The sequence below is a fragment of the Nothobranchius furzeri genome, chromosome 4 (assembly GCF_043380555.1).
Source record: "Nothobranchius furzeri strain GRZ-AD chromosome 4, NfurGRZ-RIMD1, whole genome shotgun sequence".
NCBI classification, from domain to species: Eukaryota; Metazoa; Chordata; class Actinopteri; order Cyprinodontiformes; family Nothobranchiidae; genus Nothobranchius; species Nothobranchius furzeri.
Window position 1 is genome coordinate 73262141 of NC_091744.1, and position 27186 is coordinate 73289326.

The window sequence follows — 27186 nt, forward strand, 5'->3', positions numbered from 1 at the left end:
GATTGAAGAAATAGAAAAAAGAAAAATCCCTCCGCTCTGAAAAGGAGGTGTGGATGTGACGCATGCGCGTTAGCTCCACAACTACTCAGTCCCGTCCTCAAACGCAGACATCAACAAGAGAAGCGGGTTTTACTGATGCGGGTTCGTTTTCTTTACAGTCCCCATCGGAACGAGCCTCTACAGGGATTATTATTATTTCCTACCAGATTCACGGACCTGGCGACAAGGTAAGCACAGCAGTCGGTTTGCGGTGGTTTAACGCGTTTTGTGCGGGTTTTAAAGTCCTGTCTGAGCTTTCGGATGTGTCGTTAAAAACAGCTTGGGGTCAAACAATTGCTCTATTTTCAGGCCTGCAGCTGGACCGTCTTCGTGGTCGTGTTTGGGTCCGATTTTAATCAACTTAATGTTATGCGGCAAAGTAGGAAAAGAGGGAGAGCTCGTGGTGTATGTGTGTGTAAATGGTGTCAGCAGGAGGCTGTTGTTGTTGTTACGGCTGCGTGAGGAAAGCGCTCATTTATACGGATCATTTAATTTAACTGAAGCACGCCCGGTCGTTCTAATGGTGTAAAATGTGTTAAGAGGATCATTCACGTTAGGGTTAGTGTACGTCTCACGCCCACCCGGATTTAAGAGATGCATCTCGACCATCGGTGTCGACACGCGCGTGTTGCTGTCAACAAAACGCACCCTGCACATACAAAGTACTTCTGAAAGCTTAATTGGATTCAAACTGGCTCAAATATGACGTTTAGTGTCGGAAAGTGGAATAAAAATCGACTTTTGACGCGGGCTGTCGCGTTGAACTTCGCGCACATGTAGTTGAATGTTGCTGTGGAATAACAGAATAAAAGATCAAATTACACGATTATAGCTAAACACCCGCATCAAACTGCTCCAAATGGGATAATTTAAATGAATTTTAAGCCCCGGTTTTTGGTGTCAGCTGAAGTTTAACATGAGGGGAAGTCGGGCATCGTCGAACAGAGGACGGTCATCATAAAATGGGTGCGCATGAAGCAGATCGTGTGGCATGCCATGCTTCCTCTCTGGAGTGGGCGGTGAAAATGAGCGACTTGCACTTTTTATTTTCTCTCTACAAAAAATAACGTCCCGTTTGGTTTTACGCAGCGCGCACGTATTTTCCAAGCACACCCGACGGCTTTATGCGTGATTTTCGACAGTTTAGTTTTAAATGTTGCAGCTTTTGCGGAAAATCGCATCACACCCCCTTCTCCTCAGTGCCTCCGCCTTTGAAGTGTGTTGCCATGTTGAGTTGCGTCACGTACTGTATTTTGCTGCGGAGATCGTGTGTAGCGTGCAGGAGACTCACGCGGAGGTTAAAACGGTTGGGTAGACGCATGTCTCTAATTTCCCTCTGGGATTAATAAAGTATCATTGAATTGAATTTGAATGTGGGATTTATTGCTGTAAATTAGTTGAATCATCAAGTGATTGGTGGATTTATTTTTTGTAAAAATTTAATGGATTTAAATAACGTTTTTGCAACCATTTGCAAAATGAAGTTTACACATTATTGAACATTTAAATAGCTTCTCCCTTTTTCTTTTACAATTATTTTGTTGTCATAATCATTCAGAAACTAATTTAAGTCAGAAAAATATTTTTTACTATTGCTAAGTTATCGTAATAATGTTTTACCCAGAGTGTGTTGTCAAACATGTCTAATGAACTTCAGATTTATACCAAGATAGTGATTTTTGGATATACACCACCAACCAGATCAGCCCAATTAGAGATGACCACCTGATCAACCTCAACAGAAATAACAGTCCACAGCTTTTTTTTTCTTTAGATTTTGCAGAATTTCAAATATTTCATTTGGTAGTATAGTAGTTCACAACAAATAGGCTACCCCGTGTGCCAAATTTTTGGAATGGGATAATTATTACTTGTCCAAAATAACTAACTCAGTTTATTTCTAGTTAAAAATTCTGGCATGAACGGCTGCAGACTGCATTTCATTCCTGATTAGATACTAGAAAAACATTATCGTTTTGATACATAATGAGAAACTTTAGGTTTTGTCAGATGAATATCAGAGTGATAGGTCTTTTATTTTTGTCTGCTCTCCGAAGGCTCTCTGAGGCAGCGAGCTGTCGGAAGACCCCAAGGACTGATGGCAAAAAAAAAAAAAAAAAAAAAAATCCAGTCTGGGGGGCGCGGCTCGCAGTTTTTGCCGCAGTTAAGGTCCACATGTGCTTATAGTTTGCCTAGCAACATAAATTACACTTGTTCTGCATAATGCACGCGTTTAGCAGCTCGACTCTGCTGCAGACACGATTTGATTTTCCCTTTTTTGCTCAGAATAAAAGATGATTAAATTTGTGTTTAGGCGCTTTGCAGCGCGTCCTGCAGACTGCGGGCTCGGAGTAAATGTGCGCAACGAGATTCCAAAACGCAGCGCGAATCCCTGCGAGCGCGGCATGGTGACATTATGTCTGACACGCTGTCTGACTGTTGACCTACTTCCACCATGTGGGTATGCAGAGATGCTCGAACGTCTGCTGTGTGTGTTGCTGATGACTACACCGTTTAAATACATTCGTCATGACTGATTTTAAACAGAAAACACTTGATGTCATTATCCACCTCTGTTCTGATGTAACAGCGTGCTGCAGCTTAAAGGTCTGTAAGGTTTTAACATTTTCATCTATGCATGCAGATGTTTGGCTTTCACAAGCCCAAAATGTACAGGAGTTTGGACGGTTGCTGCATCTGCCGAGCAAAGTCCTCCAGCTCTCGTTTCACAGACAGCAAGCGGTATGAGAAGGACTTCAGGAGTTGTTTTGAGTAAGAAGTCACACCTGAATGCTTTTGAGCCTATTTTCAATTGGGAAGACTGTAAACTCCCTCCTGTAACAAATTGTCTCACAGGTTGAGCGAAACAAGATCTGGAGAAATCTGCAACGCCTGCGTGCTTCTTGTGAAGCGGTGGAAAAAGCTTCCAGTCGGAACCAAGAAGAACTGGAACCATGTGGGTTTTTACTCTATAATCAAGATCAGATTTAATTGTGAGAAATTATTGTGTTTTTAAAACAAATTCTCCGCGTATTTGCAGGTTGTTGATGCCAGAGGAGGGCCTAGCCTGAGGATGACCTCCAGACCCAAAAAGATCAAATCCATCTCTAAGAAAGCACGGCCGAGCCAGATCAGCAGGCTGCAGAAAGAGCTCAAAAGAAACAGTTAGTTCTGCTTTTTGGTACCATGCACTGATATAGTATATTTATTTATAAATAACAAAACTTTTCCCTTTTTGATTCTGCTCACCAGACTCAGATGCCCACAGCACGACTTCCAGTGCCTCTCCTGCTCAGTCTCCTAGCTACAGCAACCTCTCAGATGACGGGTCCGACTCCGAGCTGAGCCCAGGATCCAGCCGCTCTCCCGTTTTCTCATTTCTGGACCTGACTTACTGGAAGAGGTGGGACATGAGCATGTCTTCAACCCACATCATCCTTATTATGATTGAGTTTCCTGTTTACTCTGTGGCTCCTGTCAGGTTGAAACATCTTCTAATACTTTAATGAGACAAGAGCTTTGACCATGCATTCGAGAAGTTTAGTCTCACATTTATCCATATTGACCTCTTCCCAAACAACAGAATAGACATGTCATATGTCATTATCAAATTATTCAACAACAATGTCACTTTTATAAATTATTATTTTACTGCTTTAGATTTTATCCAAATAAATGCTCAAATAACCAAAATATTTGTCAGCTTTATGTTCTAGCTTTAAAGTAATATCATTTATTTTTTAACTAGGGGTGGGAATATAACAATCAATTATTTAGAATAAAAAATTTCTGCCTGAGCAGGGGTCGGAAAAATTAACATTAAAATGTATGCTCTATAAATCAATAAATATCAAGCTAAACCTCTAAAAACAGCAATGCCTGGGCTACAAGACCATATAAACCTTTTATGTGCTTCAAACACAACTACAATAAATAAATCATGACAAATTGCTCTTCATGAAGAAAACAAAGATGTTTTCTATTTGGTAGAAAGCAGGCAGGCAGTACCTTTATCCATATAAACTTTATTACTGCAGCAAGAACAAGCAGACACAGCTTCCATCTTATGACCATCAGCAGAACTTCCCCTGAATTCTACACTACCCCCCCCTCTCTCTCTCTCTTCTCTCTCTCTCTCTCTCTCTCTCTCTCTCTCTCTCTCTCTCTCTCTCTCTCTCTCTCTCTCTCTCTCTCTCTCTCTCTCTCTCTCTCTCTCTCTCTCTGCTGCCACCTAGTGCTCGTGTTTATGTTATATCTATCTATCTATCTATCTATCTATCTATCTATCTATCTATATATATATATATATATATATATATATATACACACACACACTTATCCCATCAAATCCCAAAATGGTTACCTTTTCAATGAGACCTAAGTAATCTAACAGACCTTGTGGTTACAGAAATGTACTCATTAAAGTGTGGGTATGTCATCTGTCATTATGTTTAAAAATAATATATTCCTTTGGGGCAAATTATCTTGAACGATAAAAATGTGATTAATCTAGATTAATTAATTACAACACCTCAGATTAATTAGATAACTTTTTAAATAGAGTCCCCTAGTTTAAAAATGGTGTGAATGTTTGTTTTTATCTAATGACTTGGTACCTTTCCAACAATCCGAGATGAGTGGAAAAGTTGGAAAAAGCCAAAACGGTTATGCATCAGAAATTTATTTTAGATGTTTAGTTGTTCCAATACATCAAGCAAAAACAGCAAACTCCCGACTCACTGTTGTTTCAATTCTAATAATCAAACGTCATATAAAACATTAAATTTCACTTTAAATTAGCAAAAAATGTCATGTAAACTTTCTTCACTCATGTCAAACGTCTGTTGTGTCTTGCTTTCTGCAGGCAAAAAGTGTGCTGTGGAATAATCTACAAGGGGCGCTTTGGGGAGGTGCTTATTGACCCCCATTTGTTCAAACCATGCTGCCGTAACAAGCAGCGGCAGCAGCAGCAGCAAGAGGAAGAAGAGGAGGAGGAAGAAGAAGAAGACGAGGAGGAAGAGGTCGAGGTAGACGAAAGCCAAGTGGGGGTGGAAAAGCCCCAGCTGGAAGAGGAAGTGAAGGAGATGCCTACGGGTGAGGAAAATGCAGAGCCTGCTGAGCTGTGCGTCACTGTGACAACGCCTCCAGTCAGGAGCATGGTGGTTGAAGAGGGAAGCTGGTGAAGTCAGAAACCCTCCCTCCCTTATTTGGCAACACCTCTGAAGAAATCTCGGGCTGTGTTTTTTCTTTTTTAAATTTAATTTTACTTTATTTTAATTTTAGAGTTTCCTGTGCTCTTGCAGAAAGAAGTCGCCTCAGATTGCCTTCAATCATAAAGCAGCTAAATATCTCTCAGTCTTCTCCATGAAGATTGTTTATAACAGTTAAATGATAACTTATGAACTTGTGTCTCTTATTATTATTATTATTATTATTATTATTATTATTATTATTGTTTGTATGTTGTGTTTTTATGGACCATTATCTGTGGTGTTATTGATCTTCTATAGAAGAAATGCTGGAGCTCGGGCTTGCTTGTACATTACTTTCAGGCTCTTATTCCAAAACGCAATACATCCACTTACTTACAGAAAAAGGTGCTACTTGAAATCCATGACTCTACATTTCAGCGCTTTGGGCTTCCTGACAGGGTTGCGGAAGGCGCTTTATAAATAAAGCTTTGATTGATTGATTTCAAACACACAGGTGATTCCCATTCTCACTGTGGATATTTTCTAAGAACTCACACTAAGATTAATATAACAAGAATAGGGTTAATTATCCCCTTTTTTTAAGTGGATCGTATCCCGTTTTGGAACAAATGAAACTTTACATAGGCTGAGCACTATGGGGTCCATATGCAAAGTAAAATAGTGCTAATTTAAAAGCAGAATTTTGGGTTATTTAGCGCATCTTAAGAGAAAAAAGGGGAGTTCATTTTTCTAAATCTGATTTTCACTATGTTATTCATACATTCATCAATGTTAAAGTTCCCAACTAAATATTTAGATTGCAAGCTAAATATTTTATTTGGAGGTAAATATGTATTTTAAAAACTAAATATTTTGGTCTGAACCAGATATTTTGTTTCTAAAATTAACATTTAATTCACTTACTAAATATTTTATGTGGAGATAAATATTTAGTTTACAAACTAAATATTTAGCTCCAAATTAAATATTTATTTTCCAAAAATAAATATTTATGAAAAGCCCTACAATAAATATTTAATTTAGAGCTAAATATTTAGGTCTGAACCAGATATTTTGTTTCTAAAATAAATATTTTATTCACTTACTAAATATTTTATGTGGAGATAAATATTTAGTTTACAAACTAAATATTTAGCTCCAAATTAATTTATTTTCCAAAAATAAATATTTAGGAAAAGCCCTACAATAAATATTTTATTTAGAGCTAAATATTTAGTTTACAAACTAAATATTTATCTCCAAATAAATATTTGTTTTCCAAAATAAATATTTAGATTCTAGCTAAATATTTGGTTATGAAATTCAATATTTATTTTACAAACTAAACATTTTGGTCTGACCTAAAGATTTAGTTTGTGAAATAAATACTTACATCATTATTAAATATTTATTTTACAAACTAAATATTTAGGTCTGACCTAAATATTTAGTTTATTTTTGAGTCTATATTAAATATTTAGCTTGCTGACTAAATATTCATTTGAGATTTTTAACGTTTATAAATTTATGAATAACGGTAAAAATGTACTCCCATTTTTTTTCTATAATGATATGCAAAATAACCCAAAACTATTGCTGATAAGATATACTGTTTGACTTTACAAATGGCACCCCAAAAAGCAGACATGTACAGTAGCCCCTGTGTTTTTCTGTCCTTTCACAATAACGTCCACACTTATAAAAGATTAATTTTTTTTGTGTTAGTAGACTGTATCACAGTCTGTGTGCAAGTAATGTATGTGGATCCCATTTAGGTAAGGCCTATTCACAGTTTCAACAGCAAAAAAACAAAAACAAAACACCAGCCTTAAACGTGTGCTACAGACAGTGCTATTGTTAATTCTGGATTGGTATTAAGGAACAACAAGGGACAGTAGCTACTGTTTATTGTGGCCTCAGCAACACATAGTGCATTTCTGCATGAATGGCAAACCCCCACTCATCCAAAAGGCATGAAATAATCTTATGCATGGTCATCCCAAACAAAATGCATGGCCTTACAGAAATTGTAAATTTTACTTCTTTTTTTAATGTTTCCGTCCATTTCTCTGAAGTTTTAACTTATTTTTGTATGTAAAAGTACTAAGCTAAAATAAAAGTGTCTTTGCATAATAATAATACCACAAAGTACAACAACAAAACACAAAAAATCGGTCTATAGTCATTGAGCAATATGAACATCAGTCATTTTCATCATTTCTGGATCATTTTATGGTAAAAGTCTTTAAGCTGAAATTCTATGCCATTGCCTCTAATATACCACAAATGTGTTGTGATGTATAGCCTGATATGAACTTTATTTATCAAACAAAAGCCAAAGCACATTGAAATTCACCCAATGTCAAATCAATGCAGGTTTTTTAGGGACACTTATGCTTGTCCTGGTCATTTGTACGTATGTTTATGGTATTCTAAAAAAAAAAGCAAAAAAAAAATTCAACACTAATATGAACTTTCATACATGTAATATTGTCATTTTGAGCTGTGGGTGGGATTTGTACATAAAGGTTAGAGTCATGTGGCTCTCACAGGTTTCATTATTTATTTATTTCATATTTATTTGTATCCCAGTTTAGAAGTGTTCGTATGAATTTTCATCTTTGAGAACATGAATGTGATTCGCTGGCTCAGGCATCCTTTTAAATTCTGCGTTGTTTGGAATTACAGGTTGTCGATATTTGTGAAATGTTAAGTATTTATTTGCTCACCTAGTTGAGTTGCGTGCAACCCAACTTATTCTAAATCATCACTTTGCAACTGTATCACGTAGACTGTAACAGCCGGTAGATCGCAAACAAACTGTACTTCTTCTTTTTGATCTTGTAGCTTAAGGAAATAAACGTTAGCGTAGTGGGATACAGTAGGGTACATAGCTATAGACTTGCATGTATTGTTGCTATGCATTTATTTAGCTTACAAGTTAGACAAAGCGGTTTTGTATTTTTTATACATTATGTACTTTTTTTACTTGTCCCCTAATAAAAGTAATTTTGTGAGTTTTCTGGACGTATGGATTTGTGACATTATTTGTGTATTAAGGAACCGAATCGAGGAGGGAAACCTGGACATAATATGACGAGAAATTATAAATTTGTGTGTGTAGAATACACACCTGGTTGGATTTTAGCAGTTTTAAAAAGGTCAAATTTATCACAATCCCGATAAAGAAGAAAGTTTCAAATTTAGTTTTTTGTTCTTAGTGTGATATGTAAGTGGGTTTTATTTGAAAATTATAAGTTATCCCCACCTTATAATAATGCAATATGGTTAAGTGTTTTAGATGGATATTTATTAATGTTCTTGGGTAAATTAAACAATGTATTATCTATTTTCATAATTCATTGAGATCGTCCAAATCAAAATTTTTCCTTTTAGATATTTAGAATGTAAAAAATAAATTATTTTTACTTTTTCAATTCAATTCAAAAATACTTCATTAATCCCAGAGGGAAATTGATTGCTGTAGTAGCTCAGAATGATAATAATAATAATCAAGTCATCAAAGAGTTATTGTATATTACAATGGCTGTTGGCAGGAAGGATCTCCAGTAGCGGTCAGTGTTGCAGTGAAACTGAAGAAGCCTCTGACTGAAGACACTCTTCCGTTGTCGGACAGTCTTGTGAAGAGAATGCTCAGGGTTGTCCATCATTTTCTTGATTCTCTGGAGATTCCTGGAGATTCCTTCTTTGCTTTATCTCCTCTAGCGGAGTCCTGGCTGAGTCCTTGAAAGGGCTTGGAGTTCCTCCATCGTGTTGGCCAGTGATCTAACAATGGCCATTATGATCGATGGAAGAGATGGTTTGAATTTCCTCTTTCTCTGTCTCCGTTTTGCTCACGCTCTGCACCCACGCTTCTTGCGTTTTAGTTCATTTGGGATTTGTGGCTTCAGTTGAGGTATTATTTCAGCCTTTCCCATGTTAATCAGCTGCTCCTGATTGTAAACAGCTCGTTGCCATGGTTACGCATCATAACAAATGCTCAAAAAGTGAAAAATGCTAAAAAAAAAAATAGCAGTAAAAATCCTCCAAGCTTCACAGCACCAGAAACAGAAAAGTAAAGTGTCCAAAAAAATACAGTTTTTCTTGAGAAACTAGAAGAAAAAATGCCCAAGAAAAGGCAAAACGTACATATAGTCAACAGAGCTACTCCAATATGCAGCCACAGTGGCGCAATTCCGGAAAAAGATAAAGATATTTTAGTTTTTAAATTTGTTTTTGTTTTTACATTTTTAAAACCCAAGACAAATTTAATATGAAATGGATATAGGGCGTTTTCAATCTTAGAAGGCCAACCAAAATCTGTTTTTCAATCACAGCTTTTCAATAACTCAGCTCAGCAGTTTTATGTTTTTGAGAATTTTCTAATTGAAAATTACGGATTTGTTGGAAAAACACAAAACAAAAACAAAGATAGAAGCAGAATGGACATTAATGTTAAAGCTAAATGTGGCAAAAAGAGGAAATCAGCATGTTTTATGAAATGTTAAATTGGTATTTATAAAGTTAAATAGAACTGTACAGATTCATCTTGACTTGATGACTAAATAACTGAATATATCTCTCAATTTCAAATGAATTGTTTAACGAATTCACGGTAATATGTTGGTGGATGGATTTATAACTAAAAAAAAAAAAGGCCAGAGTCCAGAAAGTTCAATGGGGTTAGAAAAGTCAAGAACACCCCCAGAAAGAGCTAGAAAATGCCAGAAAATGACCAGTTGTGTGCACCATTATACAGCAGGTGGCGGCAATGAGTCGCAAAAGTTGAAAGATACCCGCCGAAGAAGAAAATGAACCAGAAACAGTCATGTAAACAGAAGAAACAGAAATACACGGAAGTGTTTTGTTTTTGTTTAATTTGCCTGTCAAATGTAGTGTTCTGTTGAAAACCAAGGTTGATAACAACACCTGTTGAGGTAAATGATAATATTATTCCTTTATTTTTCACGTAGTATTACCTTTAGCGCAGAAAAACCGCTCGGATGTGAATAAAACAGCCGATTATTTGGATTAGTGGATTTGCAACATTTTTCTCTCGTAATATTTGTAGAGAACTTTAAGTATTGCCATGCCTGATTTGGTGCGTGTTGTTTCGTTTATGAAAATGCAGGTTTTTCGTCGTCATGGTGGAGCCCACAGCCTCCAGTGTGTTCTGTAACAGGATCCTGAGCATGGTTAACTCTGAAGATGTGAATGCCATCATCCAAGCTCAAAGACACATGTGAGTATCAGGCTGTTCTTGTCTGTGAGGCCTGATTACACTGTGTGTAAAAATTTGAGTTGTTTTTTTATGTCAGTTGTAACGTTTCTGCCTTTTTTCTATTATGATAGTTATTTTCTGCCTAATCTTTGTTTCATCAGGCTCGATCGCTTTGAGAAAACCAATGAAATGCTGATCAACTTTAATGGACTGTCAAACGTGCGACTGCAGCAGATGAACGAGCGCTTCCTGCACCACACCCGCACCCTGGTTGAGATGAAGAAGGATCTGGATAGCATCTTCAGAAGAATCAGGTTAGTCATTACTCTGCCTGCACAAACAGGGACGCACAGCCCAACCTCTAATAACTGATCTCCTTTTGTTTCCTCCAGGACATTAAAAGGGAAGATTTCTAAACAATACCCTGATGCTTTCAGCAGTAAGTTAACATTTGCTTATTATCCAAAACAATTCTCAACTTGTAATGAGTTCATTAGTCTGTTGATTTCAATCAATGAAATCAGTAAGTGTTACCTGCATAAATTATTAACATTTCTGTTTTTATTTACTTCTTTTATGGCCTTTTAAAAGTGTTTTTCTGGCATCAAGTAGTAGATTTATTTATTTCTAAATACAATAAAACAGTATTGTTACAAACATTGAAACTAATTTGATTTCTATTCAATTCACAACTACTTTATTAATCATCATGGTAGAGAGGGGGGATGGGTGCAGGGAAGGTGCTAGTTAAGAAGATGCTCTCTGAAGAGCGGGGTCTTCAGGAGTTTCTTGAAAATTGAAAAGGAAGCTGCTGTCCAAGCACTACCAGAATAGGGGCTTGCTTTTCAATTTTCAAGAAACTCCTGAAGACCCTGCTCTTCAGAGAGCATCTTCTTAACTAGCACCTTCCCTGCACCCGTCCCCCCTCTCTACTGTCCACTCCTTTGTTCCTTCCTCTTCATGATTGATGTCAAGTTGTTGTTATTGTTGTTGTTAGCCTCAAGGGCAACATGCCGATTATCACTTGTAAGTCGCTTTGGACAAAAGCGTCTGCTAAATACATAAATATAAACATAATCACAGAGGGAAATTGATTGCTGTAGTAGCTCAGAATAATAATAATAATCAAGTCATCAAAGAGTTATTGTATATTACAATGGCTGTTGGCAGGAAGGATCTCCAGTAGCGGTCAGTGTTGCAGCGAAACTGAAGAAGCCTCTGACTGAAGACACTCTTCTGTTGTCGGACAGTCTTGTGAAGAGAATGCTCAGGGTTGTCCATCATTTTCTTGATTCTCTGGAGATTCCTGGAGATTCCTTCTTTGCATTATCTCCTCCAGTGGCTCTGAAACTGCCGAAACTCTGGCTGAGTCCTTGAAAGGGCTTGGAGTTCCTCCATCGTGTTGGCCAGTGATCTCACATTGCCCATTATGATTGATGGAGGAGATGGTTTGAATTTCCTCTTTCTCTGTCTCCATTTTGCTCCCGCTCTGCACCCACGCTTCTTGCGTTTTAGCTCATTTGGGATTTGTGGCTTCAGTTGAGGTATTATTTCAGCCTTTCCAATGTTAATCAGCTGCTCCCGAATGTAAACAGTGTGTTGCCATGGTTACACATCATAACAAAGCTCAAAAAGTGAAAAAAGCTAAAAAATAGCTGTAAAAATCCTCCAAGCTTCACAGCACCAGAAACAGAAAAGTAAAGTGTCCAAAAAAAATACAGTTTTTCTTGAGAAACTAGAAGAAAAAATGCCCAAGAAAAGGCAAAACTTACATATAGTCAACAGAGCTACTCCAACATGCAGCCACACAGAGCAGCGCAGTTCTGGGTGGTACAGGGAGTTTGTTTGTGTTGAAAAGTTTTTAGAAAACATTGTTCTTCTAAATCTCCAACAGCCATTTCAATAAATCCGGGTTTTTACTTGACAGATGTCCATGAGTCACCTATTTTGGATGATGATGATAATGATGAAGAATTTGACCCAGTACCTCCAAGTTTTGCCACGACAATCACAGCGGCCACCTCGGAGCAAAGCACCGATTCCTGTGACACAAGCCCCGATGTGGTTTCACCCGCCGTCAGCCGATGCTCAGAAGATCTCTCTCAGGAGCCTACCGACACACCAACGTCTGATGGCTTAGAGACAGGAGTTCTGCAAGATGAGGGTCCTGACTCTGTACATGAAGAATAGAGTGAACAATTTGCAAAAAAGATTTTAGTCACTCGAAACGGCTTCAAAGTAAGTCATTGAGCAGCAGGTAATGCTGTGTATTTCAGTGAGCACGGGCCTCTGTAATTGTTGTTATCTTGTTATTAATCTGTTAAAGATCACAAACTCTACAAACTCTGTAGGAAAAAACTGATTTTTCTCTCATTTGGCACAGTTACTTATCCCATTAAGCCTGCAGCATCTAAATCATGTCAAAAATACTTGAAATTGTAAAATAACTCCATGTATCTGTTGTTCTCATTGTGAATATTATTGTTCAGTAATTATGTGATTTTAAACATGCACACGTAACATAAGAAACGTGTTTTATTTATTAATAATGTGATTAAAATGCACAAACTTTCATACTTACAGCTTCAAGCCTATTGTCATATTACCGATCCCATTAAAATATATTTAATTTTATTTATTATTAATATTTTATAAGCTCCTGTTGGTGCCTTCAAACACCTAGTACAAACAAAGTGTTTCTTAAAACCTTAAGTGTTTAATCATCTACTCAAATTTTTATATTTTAGCTTTAATGTGTAGATTTAATAGAACCTTTACCACACAACAAACAAATCTATTAGCAAATGCAATTCTACGTTTGCAATAAGATGCTTTTGTCACAAATTACTGCATTGGATAAAAAAATCCAATACATTAATGAAAATTGTGTTTATTGGTATTGAAAAATAACTAATTCTCCTATTTCAGTTTAAACAAAATAGATGTCCCTCTTAGGTCAATGATGCACAACAAAAGGGTATTTTTTAAAACTACACGTGCAAAATCTATTCAAGGGTAAGAATATTAAATCTGACAGGGAGTTTGCACATAAACATGCTTGAAACAAAACGGATGTATTTGTGTATTTTAATATAGAATAAGATTTATTTTACACGATGAACGACACCAAAACTGCTGGATCTTTTGACTAAATTCCATAAACTGCCACTAAGCGGCGCCAACACCCGCTAACATCAGTTTACTACCAATGAACACGAAAGGGTTAAACAACAAAGAACAACACGGCAGCGAATCAGCTTTTCCCAGGTAACTTCTTTTGTGCTCAGACTTCCTGACTCGGAGTGAATAGGAAAACCTTAATGTGAACTCAAATAAGCGTTTAATGTCGTTCATAGTCACGTTTAAACCGGCTGGCGATGTACACGTTAGCTTTTAGCTCTAACGCAGTTGTCATGGTAACTGTTAGCTGAACGTAATAGTAGCCGCTTTATGAAGGCGTTGCTCCTCTGCTGCTGGACCCAGGATGAGGAGACTGACGAAGAAGAAGACTCTGACTCTAGTAAAGGAGCTGGATGCTTTCCCCAAAGTTCCTGAGAGCTATGTGGAGTCCACGGCCAGCGGCGGGACAGGTACAGACCACCTAGCTAGCTAACACAACTGTTTTCCAACTCTAGAGGCAGATGTTCTCACCCAGAAGCTCTCCCCTCTCTCCAGTATCTCTCATAGCTTTTACTTTCATGGCTATCCTTGCCTTCCTGGAGTTCTTCGTGTACAGAAACACCTGGATGAAGTATGAATATGAGGTGGACAAAGACTTCAGCAGGTAGATGTTTTTACTTGTATTACTGATCTTTGATGGTTTGTTGTGTTATAACTACAGTTGTTTTTTTTATATTTTATTTACAGTAAACTGAGGTTGAATGTGGACATCACAGTGGCCATGAGATGTCAGTGTAAGTATCGGAGTTATTAACATGATAGAAGCCATTCTGATTTAATCAAAAATTGCTCAGAAATGTATGTACTATTAATACTATTCAGCAGCAAATAAAGCTTGTATACCAAACCTTAGCCCAATAGTGGGTTTCATTGTTCTATTTACAACAACTGTTATATGTGAACGTATTGAAAAAGTTCAGTAAACAAAAGCTACTCACGTTTTAACTATATATTTTTGTTGAATGCAGATATTGGTGCAGATGTCCTTGATCTGGCAGAAACTATGGTCGCTTCTGATGGCTTAAAATATGAGCCAGTGAGTATGAGCCTCTAATACTCAATGAAGAATTAACATCCTTTATTTTTTTGCAACATCAAAGCATTTTTGTTCTTGTTTGACATGATATTGATATATTTTTCTTCTTTTTAGGTTAACTTTGAGCTGTTACCAGAACAAAGGCTGTGGCACTTGTAAGACTCCCAAGTCATTTCCTTTTACAAAGTTTAATCGATGCATTTTTCAAACTAGTTAGCTAGTTACCATGAAGACCAGCAGTGTTGCACATCCTGCTGAGAGCAATGAGAAGTAATTTTAGTTTTTCATTCCTCTCTTTCAGGACTCTGCTACACATGCAGGAGCGTCTGAAAGTGGAACACTCGCTGCAAGATGTGCTCTTCAAATCTGCTATGAAAGAAGTTCCTCCCTCTCAGAGTCGAAGGTGAACTATTCTAGCTGCTCTGTGACAAATGTGACTGTATTGTTCAACCTGGAAATTTTCAGCATGATTGTGTTGTCTTTCTCGTCTTAGTGAGGACACTCCCAACTCCCTTACTGCCTGCAGGATACACGGACACCTTTTTGTAAACAAAGTGGCAGGGAATTTCCACATTACTGTTGGCAAGTGTGTACCTACACTTAATAACTTTATATATTAACACTCTAAACTTTTTCTTGTTATGTTTTTGTGTGTTCTGAGCTGACCTAATTTCTGCACAGATCCATCCCACACCCTCGAGGCCATGCTCATCTTGCTGCTCTAGTCAGCCATGACTGTGAGTGGATCTTTGACCCAAACCATGACGGTTGTAGTAATTTTGCATTCAGCTCATTTTCCACATTTTGGTTTGTTCTTGTGTCCCAGCGTTTAACTTCTCCCACCGGATTGACCACCTGTCATTTGGAGAAGCCATTCCTGGACTTATCAACCCCCTGGATGGTACGGAGAAAGTCACCACTGAGCGTGAGTCTGTCTGCCATGTTTCTGTAATGTTATCTCTTTATTCTTTCATCTTTTGTTAATGGATTCTTGTCTACAGCCAACCACATGTTTCAGTACTTCATCACCATCGTTCCCACCAAGCTGAATACCTACAAAGTGTCAGCAGAAACCCATCAGTACTCTGTCACAGAGCGGGTACGTAAAGATGCTTCGTATCTGTGTAGCAGTGTGGTTGACTCACTGTCTCTGAGATTAATGTTGGTGTTCCTGTCTTTTTGCAGGAACGAGTGATAAACCATGCTTCAGGCAGCCACGGAGTCTCAGGGATCTTTATGAAATATGATATCAGCTCATTAATGGTCAAAGTCACCGAGCAACACATGCCTCTTTGGCAGTTTCTCGTCCGACTCTGTGGCATAGTCGGAGGCATTTTCTCCACAACAGGTGAATAAATATGCAACAGATTTTTGTAGAAAGTCACAGTATTTATGACATTTCATTGGTGTAGAGCTGTGATAATAGTTAATGTAGATCAAAATATCAATCTTAAACCTTTTAAGCTGAGTTGGTCAAGTTGGAGTCTTGTTTGTTTAATGTCACTTATCCTTAAAATAAGGAACTTTAACATGATACATCTTATTTTTAGGTGCTCCTGAACTGTTACGAGTTCACGGCAGCTTTCTTACTTATCTGATGCATGTAGGGCATTTTTATTAATTCGTTTCAAGCAAAAAAAAAAAGAAAAATCAATTAATGCAGTTGTAAATAAGACATTTTATCCTTTAAGTGAATGGTCCTCTGTAATGTAGCATAACTGGGGAGAATATAGAAAAACCCAGAAATGAGTTGTTAAAATACATCTCAGATTTTTGTTTATCTACTTAAGAAAGATCAAGTACAGCTATCAGGTTTCCTAGGTGGATCTCTAAATATGAAGTCATTTAGCACATAAAACACACAAAAATCAAGCTTTTTGTATTCTTCATCAGTTCTGTAATGTCCATCCATCCATTTTCATCTTATCGGGGGTCGGGTCGCGGGGCAGCAGCTTAAGCAGAGAGGCTCTGACATCCCTCTCCACAGCCACTTGGGCCAGCTCTTCTGGGGGAATCCCAAGGCATTCCCTGGCCAGACATAGTCCCTCCAGCATGTCCTGGGTCTTCCTTTAGGTCTTCTCCCAGTTGGACGTGCCTGGAAAACCTCACCAGTGAGGCTTCCAGGAGGCATCCTGACCAGATGCCCGAGCCACCTCAGCTGGCTCCTCTTGATGTGGAGGAGCAGCGGATCTACTCCGAGCCCCTCCCGGATGACCGAGCATCTCATCCTATCTCTAAGGAAGAGCCCAGACTCCCTGTGGAGAAAGCTAATTTTGGCCGCTTGTATCCGTGATGTCATTCTTTCAGTCACTACCTGTTTTCCACCCAAAAAAAGGAAAGCATACCTTCAGTTTGTCTAATCGGAAGGCTGCAGGTTCGATCCCAGCTCCGACCAGAGAATGCTGCTGTTGTGTCCTTGGGCAAGACACTTAACCTGCCCTGCCTGCTGGTAGTGGCCGGAGAGACCTGTGGCGCCAGTGTTTGGCTCACCTCACCTCTGTCAGTGTGCCTTAGGGCAGCTGTGGCTGCATCGTAGCTCAACCCCACCAGCATGTGAATGTGTGTGTGACTGATTGTGTTATGAAGTGCCTTGGAGGGTTGTAGAACCCTAAGAAGGCGCTATACAAGTACAGGACATTTACCATAATCCACTCACTCCCATATTTAGTATGAATCTCTGTTCCTTCTGCAGGAATGTTGCACGGGATGGTGGGATTCTTCGTCGATGCGATTTGCTGTCGTTTCCAAATGGGAGCCTACAGACGTCTGAATGTAGGAGATGCAGTACCCGTTTTAAACAGTTTTTTTTTCACACCTGAAAGGCAGTCCTTCCCTAATGTCAATCTTTATTTTTTCTGAAGGCTTCTCTGAACGGGGATGGTCAAGCTTTGCTTTCTGCTGAAAATGAGGATCAGTAACGAGAGGACGACTCCACCAGACCCATAACGGCACCAAAATGCTGTTGAAATGTTTACAAGTTTTATTTAAAAATGTGGCCCAACTTTTATCATTTTTCAACTTTCTAAAAGCTGCTTTGGGGTGATGGACCATCATCATCATCATCGCTGTAATCACTGGAAATTTGTAGCTCTGAGTATGATGGTACCTGCTGGTCCATTTTACACCCACGGGTACGCTAGTGTACAGTTTGCCTTTTGATGTCATATTTGGAGCAGCAGAACGTTTATATTTTGTAATGTAGTCTGACGATGTCCCGGAACCTTTTATCTAAAAACAAGAAGTAAAAACGTGTGGGTGTTTTATGCCTTTGAAGGTTTTTGTGTGGTTCTGATGAATCTTTTAGCATTTTGTTTCATTTATCCCTTTGATAAGTTAGGCACGAAAGATCTTTGTTAAAGGATTTAAAGAGAGCCCATTCTCATTATAGGGCCTTCAAAGTGTCTTCTGGGTTACTATTTTTGTTCATTTGTGCTCCTCTTGTCTTTTTGTCAGGCTGTAAAAATCCTGAACTCTTAATTTTTTTGCCTTTGGATTCAACAGTTCAAACGTAAAAGCAAAATATTTCCAAATGAACCCCCAAGAAGCTAAAACTAACAAGATTAAACATCCAAACTCTTGAGAAAAAATTAAATAAATGTCTCCAAAAGGATATTTTACACTATGTCAAGAGTTTATTTGACAGTATTTCAGAATATCTTTCAGTAAACAAGTTATTTATTCATTTTTTTTTAGCAAAATGTAATATATCAGTACTGTCGCATTTCATAAAAATAGTTGTTCACGTCTTTGAAACTACAGTATCAATGATACAGTAAACCATATTTGTAGGAATACAGCTGTACAAGGTGAATATTACACAATTAAACACTACACAGTTATACTTGAGCTCAATGGGGGTGTGTGAATGTGCCTTCCTTCACAGGTTCAAAGAAGCAGGTATTTTTCTTTTGTTTGTTTTTGTGTACAAAACCAGTGACAGCGGGGGGGGGGGGGGGGGGGGGTAGTGGTCCGGATGGAGACAGAGGGCTGGATGATGCGCTCTCTCAGCTTCTCTAGGTGCTGATTATTTGTACATACAGGAAACGCATCTCTACGGCCTAATGGCATGACGTCGTGCTCTTCGCTGATCTGGTTACTGGTTTTCCACATGGACCACAGTTCGCTCAGCTGGGAGTCATCCAGACCATGTTTCTCTGAGGTCAGTCCTGGTGTTGAGTTAGTTTTAGTGTTCCAGAACAAAACTCCACATGATACCAGCAGACATTGTCACAATGCATCATCTTGTCCTCCAAATGCTCCAGTGGTGGATTCCTTTTCTTATTAATCTTGCTTGAGGAACAAAATGTCAGCCAGGAGAGCTTCTACTTCACAAGTGTCTCAGCTTAATAGCACCTCGCTTTAATAGCACCTCGCTTTAACCTCAGCCACGTCCACGATTTTGTGATTAAACCTAAACTTTAGGGATTTTATGTATCTCTGATCTCCTTGGATCCAGGTAATGTGAGCTCTGGCAAACTTCCCTTACAGATCAGACTAAAAAGTCAGGTAACTGTGATCCACTCTGCTAATTACCTTGTCCATTTAAAACAAAGCTCTACATTAATTTAAGAGGGTGTGATGCTACACGCTACATTTTATCCCCTCCTGTAGCACCCAGAGCTGTTGCAGCTCAGAGTGCACAGAGGTGTTTATGTGCTGCTTGGCGTTACGTCTGAAGAAGAACGGGCCCCACAACTCGGCCGTCTACTGACGAGTGCATGATCGCCGGGTTCCCAGAAACAAATCACATCAGCTCTGCATTAGTTTGAGTAAGGCACTCCCGCCTCAGCTCATAACCCTCCGCCTCCTCTCCCCCTCTCCCACAGTGATGTGGTACACTTTAGCACAGTAAAAGGCATAGAAATAGGAGACTGGACAAAGTTTTCCTGTTGAGCGTTGAATGAACACACGCGGCTCGTAACTCTGCACAATGACTGCATGGTCGACTACTGATCAGGTGTGTAACTCAGAGGAGCAGCACCAGTTCTTAATACGCCAGCTGTTCTGTCATTTGAAGGTTATGAGGATAAAAATGATCTGGTTAGGCTCGTTTTAATGTCAAGGATGATTTTCTCATGGTGATCTTCCTCAGAAGGATGAAGGTTCAGCGTTCCAGGTTTGGAGATGGTCTCTGATATGTTATTATGAACAAGGCCATGGAAACAGGGACTCTGAAATTCTGTCCAGGGCTGTTTTTCTGTCTTTTCTTTTCTTTAAACTTTATACAATCTAACTACAACACTGCCTCAAAAACACCACATTGGTGTGTTTTTGAGTTTACCAAATGTACATAATTTTCACATCTTTACATTTACAGGATGTAATATATTGATAGGAATGCTAACGCACGTAGGGCTGTGACTTAAGGTGGAACTCCGGTGTCACAGCCTCCACCGCTTGTATGAGTCTGTGTTTGCAGCGTTGAGCTGCGATGCATTAATCAGTCTAAGCCAGATGCAGATGAGTAGTTAAAGGTGCAATGCTCCATGTTTAAAAAGGAGGGATTTTTGCTCTGAATGTGAGGGTCACTTTTGGGTTCATCCTTTTGGAGTTCCTGTGTTCTTTAAGGTGGTGGGTGTAAAAATCCTCTAATGTCTAAATGAAACAAGAGATGGATAAGAAAACAGGACACAGAGGCCAACGGAGATGCTTTTCAAATGTGGAACCCAATTCAGATCCAGCCCAAACCTAAAGGATCCATTCTACCTGCTCGCCGTGGAGGTAGGACCTTAAGGTGCCAGGCAGTTTGTCAGAGCTGGGGAGGTTCCAGGGTCCCGGGAAGGTGGCTGCGCTCCTCGCAGGAGGATCTTCGAGGGTTTTCAAAGGGCAGCGAAACCCACTTTGGCCACTGTTTTTTTCGTCTTCTCTGGTGAATGGACTTCTGGACATCAGCCTCTCCTGTAGGCTCACATGTCCATCTCCTCCTTCCAGAGATGCTCCATTCAGATTCACCATAACATACGGATCCCACGGCGAGCCAGAGCTCCTCGCTTGCGTTTGTCGGCCCTTTCTCTCACAGCAGGGGGAGCAAATCTCTCTCCTCTCATTACACCGGCCCACCACAGCTTTGGGAGGCAAAACCCGAGGCTGCATTTCACCAGGCCCACGGTTTACCTCTCCAGAGCCCTGAGGGGCCCCCTGCCCCCTGATGATGCATTTTTGCTCGGTGGACCTGCCACCTGTGGCCCTTCTGACAGAGCTGTGGTCTGGCAGCAATGGAGCTTTGTCTGCCGCGCACACTTTGGCCTCCAGATGGAGTCGATGAGGGGAGTCTGGGGCTGAAGCTGGATGGGATGAGGGCAATGGACTCACATGAGGTTCCAGTGTCACTTCCTGCAGGGCAGAGTGGGTTGTAGAAAGGGAATCCCAGGGGCCGGCACAGTCTGTCACAAAGAGAAAAAGGAACTTAGGAGGACTGAGATGAAAAAATGACAAACATCACGCAAACAGAATGAAAGAGAAAAACAAACTACAAACCTAAAACCAGGCAGCGTTGCATGCAAATGTGCACAAAATTCCACATTTACATTTGTGTGACCTTGAATGGCTTTGAGCACATATTTTGCAAGCCATCTACTTCAATCCTCATCAGCATGAAGCAGCTTCATCTAGAGTCTCTTCAAATCACACTGTTCTCTTACTAGAGCACACATAGGTTCAGGCTAGCCTGCTGTTTGGCTCATGCAGAAAGGAGCAAGCACCAGCATGCAGCTAGAAACCACAAGGATTAATCAGTATGGAGAGAAAGGCATGCAGTTTTTCACAAACCGTGTCTTTAGAGTGGCCCATTAAGAAGAAATAGGGGGAGCTTAGTGTGTCACCTTTCATGCACATGGAGAGGTTGGACGGTACCATTCCTATGGGAAGGGAAGTAAAAGCCTATAGCGATCACTAGGCTTAAAGCAGAGGGGTTACAATACATGAAGGCTGTGGAGCAGGTTGTTATTGAGCTGCTTACAGTTGGATAGGAATAGTTATAAAACAGAATAGAAAAGCAGAGAGAAAAATACTAAAAAATGTTAAAATGACACAGTGTGAGAGCATAGGTCTGGTTAAACAGTGAATCTGTGATAAAAGAAGGACCAGCCCAGAGGCTGACCCATTCAGACGAGTTCTGTTTGCTCCAGGTAAACCCACCATAATCTGGCACCTGTCCAGTGCCTCGTTTCAGCAGCAGCCTGACCCGCCTGCCTCCCGCCTTTATGAGTTCAATAGCACGGGCGTGAGTCATGTCCCGAGTGCTGTCGCCGTTAATCTCGATGATCTGATCCCCGACCTGGGGGAGACGCAAGCACAGAAAAAGGTGGAATTTTTTCAGCATCTGCTTTCTTGCACAACCGGCCGTCAATTGCTTGTTACTTATTCGTGGCAAAGGATGCAAAACCAAACAAAAATCTTGTGAAAAATGGAAACAGCATGACAAATATAAAAAACTGCATATTTTTTACTAAAACAAAAACATGACTAGCAGCAAATTGTGCTTTTATTTGCCGTGAGCTCACCCTCATCCTTCCATTGCGTATGGCAGGACCGTCCTCTGCGAGGCGCAGCACAAACAGGTCCATGCTGTACTCTCTGCCCCCACGAATACTAAAACCAAAACCTTTGGTGCTTTTCTCCAACTCCACGGTGAAATAATCATAGTCCTGCAGAACAACATGAAAACTCAAATTAAAATTCTCAAAATTAGTGATTATGAATAATTTATCTGTCCCAAAAAAAAGATATTCATTCCTTAAAGTCCCATTAGTTGTCACACACACGGATATGTGTGCAAAATTTGTTCTCTGCTGGGGGAGCGGTGAGCTGCAGACAGAGCCACGCTCGGGAGCCATTTGGTGGTTTAACCCCCCAATCCAACCCCTATTTGCTGAGTGTCAAGCAGGGAGGCATTGGGTCCCATTTTTTTCTAAGTCTTTGGTCTGACCCAACCAGGAATTGAACCCTGATATCCCAGTCTCAGGGCAGACACTCTACCACTAGGCCACTGAGCTGGTTAAACAGAATCAGACAGCTCTTGCTGCAGGTTTTACCTGTGGTCGGAAGTCTGGAGGGATTCCCAAAGGAAACTGTGCTGCTGCAGGATGCTGTCTGAAGTCCAGCAGGCCGGGCGGGTGTCGGTAGTCCAGAGTTGGCGGCTGGCGGTAATCAGTCACCGGTGGGTGGCGGTAGTCAACTGGAGGCTGCCTGTAGTCGGTGAACGTAGGATGACGGAAGTCCGGTTTAACATCCTGCCTGGCTTTGACCTCTGACCTATAAAAAGAGAGAATATAGCCCCAACAGTCCTCGTGAACACTACCTCACCTTTTGTTGTATTACAGCAGAGAGTGGACAGTGTTTCTAAGCCTGTGCAGACAGAAGATAAGGCTTTTATCAAGTTCTCACTTGGAAAATGTGTCTAAACCTACAGCTAAGGGAGTGCTACTCTAGACATCTCAAACCTATCAAAGCCAGAACTCACACGCTCACAGTTTTGACACGTAACAGAGTCTGTTCGCTGGGCTGCTGAATTATAGACGAGATACCGTATGGTAAATTATTCACTGACACTGTAGGCACTAAGTGGTGTTATGCAACAGGGCTAGCCTAGGAGCAGGATCCTGACCGGGATTAGTCGCAGGTTTACAGTCAGGCACACAAACACTTGATTTTTCACTGTTATAAACACCCTGCTCCTTTATCTTCTAGTCTAAAAAGTCGCTAAGACACATTTAAAGATCTCACCAAACAAGAGCATCCCTCTTTGTGTCGTCTAACCTGCCGTCATGGAGGTAGAGCTGTGGGGGGAGGCCCGAGGGCTGGGTGACCGGGCTCTGCTGGGATCCAGCTGACGCAGGCTGGGAGGCTGCTGGTGCAGGAGGCCCTGTCACAATTTGGTTAATTAGAGCTGGTGTTTGGCCAGGTTGGGCCGCTGTTTGACATGGTTGCAAGGACGCTAGGCCTGGCTGAGGAGCCATTTGGCCTGACTGGGTGCCTCCTAGGCCTGGCTGGGCTACAGGACTGGGCTGGGTCTGGGGGCTGTGTTTCTGGGTCATGGGGCTTTGTTTCTCTGAGCTGGGTCCAGATTGGGAACCTGTGAACAACAGAAGGCGAGACACAATTTCAAGTGAGTGGTAAATTTAGATCAGATGGCCTAAACGAGAGGCCGTTCGGGAGCAAATTTCTGAAACCACACACAAAAATTACCCTAATGTCTGGTTCATTCATAGATACTCACCTTCCTCTGGAATGATGTGCAGCGTGACCGTTAGTCCAGCATCTTTAATGAGCTTGACGATGTCTGCATGTGGCATGCTGATGATGGACTGTCCGTTTACAGCCAGGATCCGGTCTCCCACCTTCAGTTTCCCGCACCTGTCTGCAGGACTTCCCTCAATGATGCGTCCGATTTTATGGGGAACAGCTGGAGACGAACAAAAGCTTCGGTGTCAGTCTCAGATTTGGGATGAAGAAATCATTCACAGCTTCAGTACTTAGAACCATAACCTGCACAGCTTCTTTAACTCCAGTTTTAGACTCGTTTGCTTCAGAACCATTATTGTTTGAACTTGTTGCAGAGAGTAAGACTCCAACCTGCAGCATTAAATACTCAAAAAAAAAAAGGGATTAAATAAATTTTAGTTCAACTTGATATGAATATTTTTTGAATGCAGCTAATAATTTTATAAATGCTGGATACTTAAAAAAATGGAAAATTAATCTGTGCTCAGTAACGAATCCTGCAGATTTAAGATCTCTTAAGCAAAGTACATTTATTACAGGCTTAATTAAAAAATCAAGTTCACTCATATGTTTTTACATTTGCTGTGGGCTCTAGTAGGAAAGAATGCCTTGTAAGTTATTCTCTACAGGAAAAATGCTCAGATATGCTTGTTTGAAGACATAGAAATCAGTCGGAGGAGAAAGTGGCAGCAGACGGCAGGATTTGGAGTCTTATTTCACGATTTTTGGACATCTTGCCTTTGATTGGCCTGAAGGAGTTCTGCTGTGTGGTGGAGTTGCTAATGCTAATGGTTAGCTTCTACTAGCAGAGATGTTCTCTGCTGTTTCCTGGATGCTAAACCAACAACAGTCTTCCCAGTTTTGAGTCAAAATGGGCGAGTCCATGAACATTAAGTGGCATTGACAAAGGAGCAGAATCAATCAAGCCTTTCAAACACTGCCCTGTGGATGGTTCATCATCAGGCTGCATGGTCACTGCCTGCATTTAGGAACAAACTTCAGGATGCAAATCTCTTCTCAACTCACTGATGACCGTGGCGTTCTCGGGCCTGTTCAGGGAGCTGATGATGACAAAGCCGAAGCCCTCGTTCTCCTTGCGGTTTATAACCACATCACTGGTTTGAACGGCAGACCCCTCTGGAGGTGAGGTGACAACAGAGATGGTGGCAGCCGATGGGTTAGGTGCAGAGGCTGCATCGCTACGTGGAGAGCTGTGCTGAGTCGACACCGAGCCGGGGCTACGGCCGTTCACCGGACAATGGTCTCCTGCAGGAAAAAACAAAGCTCAGAGTTACTCAGAGCAGCAAAAAGCATAAATGTGTCATGTCAAAAGTTAGTGTTTCTGTCTTTCATGACTTCTGTGCAAAAGTAGGCCCAACTAGATCCAAGAAAGGAAGAAAAAAACAAACAAAAAAAACCCCCACAAGATAGATGTTTGTGTGGGTGAGAAGCACACACTGATCCTGCACATAGACTGCCAGTGTGTGTCCAAGTTGTGTGTTTTAATTTGATGCCAGTGAAATTTGCAGCCTGTTCTCCCATCTTGGTAATGTACAACATACACACACACACACACACACACACACACACGCACGCACGCACGCACGCACGCACGCACGCACACACACACACACACACACACACACACACACACACACACACACACACACAGACACACAAAAGAGAAGAGAAATAAACATGTCCTCACCTGGCATTTGCACTCTCCTCCTCACAGTTAGGCTGACTTGACCGTTGCGAGCGGCCGAGTGCATCAAGTCTATTACGTATTTGTGCGGTTTCCCAGCAACCACGTTTTTATCCACTGAAATCAGCTCATCCCCAGGTCGTAGCCGCCCATCACGCTCAGCAGGAGTGTTCTCTATTATAGCGCCAATAACAATCTGTCCAAAGACAATCAATATTAGCAGCATAGATGAAGGTGGAAAAGATGAGAAGGAGGCACGGAGGACTAACACAGGAAAATGGCCTTTTAGCAGCTCATGAGCTACTTTCAGATCACAGAAACCTTCCTGATTATCTGCAGCCAAATTCTCTTTGGATCACAGACAGCATGCTGGTAACAACATGGACAGTTAGCAAGGCATGACTTCAGTATGGGAGGCACTGAGCAGTTAGAGTGCTTGTGAGTGTTTGTGTGGCTGGAGGATGAAGAGCATGAGATCAGCTGCAGGTGTGTATGAGGTTAAACGTGTGAGTGGTCCAGCCCGTCCCATACGAGCCTTGTCACGGGCGTCCGGACTCACAGCCTGCACGGCCTCGTCTCCCCCCAGGATGCGAAAGCCGAACCCTGTCTTCTCCCTCAGCAGGTGCACCTCCACCTCCTCGTATTCAGGACCTGACACCAGGCAGAGAGTTGAGATAGATGTTTTCTTTTTTCATTTTATTTATTATTAGCGACGTTCCTGCACTCACGCCTGCTCTCGTAGATGGCCCTGGACTTCTCGTAGAGATCATAAGGGTCAGGTTTGTTGAGGTCGAAGCCTTCTGTGGAGTCGGGCACAGATGTGCGGTGTTGGGGCTGATTTGGGAAGGGCGTTCCAGGCGGTAAGACGGGACCTGATAGGTTAGTATGGGGGCTACCCTGAGGGTCCCACCAGTCAGGGAACAGGAAGAGAAACACCACCAACAAGTGATAAATACATTTATACTCCCATCTAAATCTTTCACAGCAAATCCGAGTTTAAAATATAACAAATTAAATGAAGATTACAATTACACCTAAAACCCTTACATTTTCTTTCCACTCTCCTCAAAATATAAATGAGGGTCAAAATAAGCAGACTTAAAACTGAGATTTAAGTTAATTACAGAGAAATCCGCCTTTAATGACAAACACGGCAGGATTGAATAACAACACTAATTAATCAAATAATAACATGATTAACAGAACCACATGGCTAATGTTATGCAGAAACAGCAGGAACCACGTGAAGAAACATGTAGCTCGAATGATGAAATATTCATCAGACCTAAACAGATAAAAAATGCATCACCATGTTAAGTCTGTGAGCTAAATTTAGTTAAATGCTGCGGCGACTTGATTATGCAGAGAGGGAAAAAAAAAAGCAAACGTGTCTGGGCGAGGGCAGATGTGAACATGAGTTTAAATAAATATTAACATTTTCAGCCTAACTGAAGAGTGGTTCATCATGTCTGAACATTTAGTGTAGAATGAACGAGACCTGATCGAGCAAACAGGTGCAGATTAAATCAGAGCAGCTTTTCTCCACTGGCTCAGATGTGAAATTTGATGAGATCATACTAATAAGCAGGTC

The 27186-nt window shown here is 40.7% G+C and overlaps 4 protein-coding genes across 11 annotated transcripts in view; 3 read left to right on the top strand and 1 right to left on the bottom strand.

Annotated features, from left to right (window-relative positions):
- sinhcaf (SIN3-HDAC complex associated factor) lies at window positions 1-5443 on the top strand. Its single transcript, XM_015964734.3, has 6 exons — window positions 1-227; window positions 2684-2811; window positions 2896-2995; window positions 3080-3203; window positions 3292-3442; window positions 4904-5443. Exons 1-6 carry the CDS (start codon window positions 63-65, stop codon window positions 5220-5222), a joined length of 987 nt encoding a protein of 328 aa, XP_015820220.3. The 5' UTR covers window positions 1-62; the 3' UTR covers window positions 5223-5443.
- Window positions 5444-10020: 4577 nt separating this feature from the next.
- kxd1 (KxDL motif containing 1) lies at window positions 10021-13032 on the top strand. The gene is made up of 5 exons (XM_015964745.3): window positions 10021-10168; window positions 10363-10473; window positions 10614-10766; window positions 10845-10891; window positions 12380-13032. The coding sequence occupies exons 2-5, from the start codon at window positions 10376-10378 to the stop codon at window positions 12640-12642; spliced, it is 561 nt and encodes a 186-aa protein (XP_015820231.3). The 5' UTR covers window positions 10021-10168; window positions 10363-10375; the 3' UTR covers window positions 12643-13032.
- Window positions 13033-13622: 590 nt separating this feature from the next.
- LOC107388930 (endoplasmic reticulum-Golgi intermediate compartment protein 2) lies at window positions 13623-17946 on the top strand. The gene is made up of 14 exons (XM_015964744.3): window positions 13623-13719; window positions 13936-14042; window positions 14128-14236; window positions 14320-14366; window positions 14601-14668; window positions 14783-14823; window positions 14970-15071; window positions 15162-15254; window positions 15350-15405; window positions 15495-15593; window positions 15670-15767; window positions 15854-16016; window positions 17361-17440; window positions 17530-17946. Exons 1-14 carry the CDS (start codon window positions 13661-13663, stop codon window positions 17584-17586), a joined length of 1179 nt encoding a protein of 392 aa, XP_015820230.1. The 5' UTR covers window positions 13623-13660; the 3' UTR covers window positions 17587-17946.
- A 2198-nt stretch (window positions 17947-20144) lies between these two features.
- Window positions 20145-27186, bottom strand: part of magi2b (membrane associated guanylate kinase, WW and PDZ domain containing 2b) — a 94970-nt gene continuing 87928 nt past the window's right edge. For 2 of the 8 annotated variants that reach the window (XM_015964735.3, XM_015964741.3), the window contains exons 13-22: window positions 26324-26492; window positions 26131-26246; window positions 25599-25791; window positions 24917-25156; window positions 23886-24071; window positions 23393-23741; window positions 22702-22921; window positions 22171-22314; window positions 21806-21944; window positions 20145-21051 (exon numbers count right to left, since the gene is read on the bottom strand). In XM_015964735.3, the coding sequence (XP_015820221.3) occupies window positions 20357-21051; window positions 21806-21944; window positions 22171-22314; window positions 22702-22921; window positions 23393-23741; window positions 23886-24071; window positions 24917-25156; window positions 25599-25791; window positions 26131-26246; window positions 26324-26492 (2451 nt within the window). In that variant the 3' untranslated portion in view covers window positions 20145-20356. Of the gene's footprint in view, window positions 21052-21436; window positions 21526-21805; window positions 21945-22170; window positions 22315-22701; window positions 22922-23392; window positions 23742-23885; window positions 24072-24916; window positions 25157-25598; window positions 25792-26130; window positions 26247-26323; window positions 26493-27186 lie in introns of all 8 variants that reach the window. The other 6 variants (XM_054733164.2, XM_015964743.3, XM_054733163.2 and 3 more) reach the window with 6 other exon arrangements.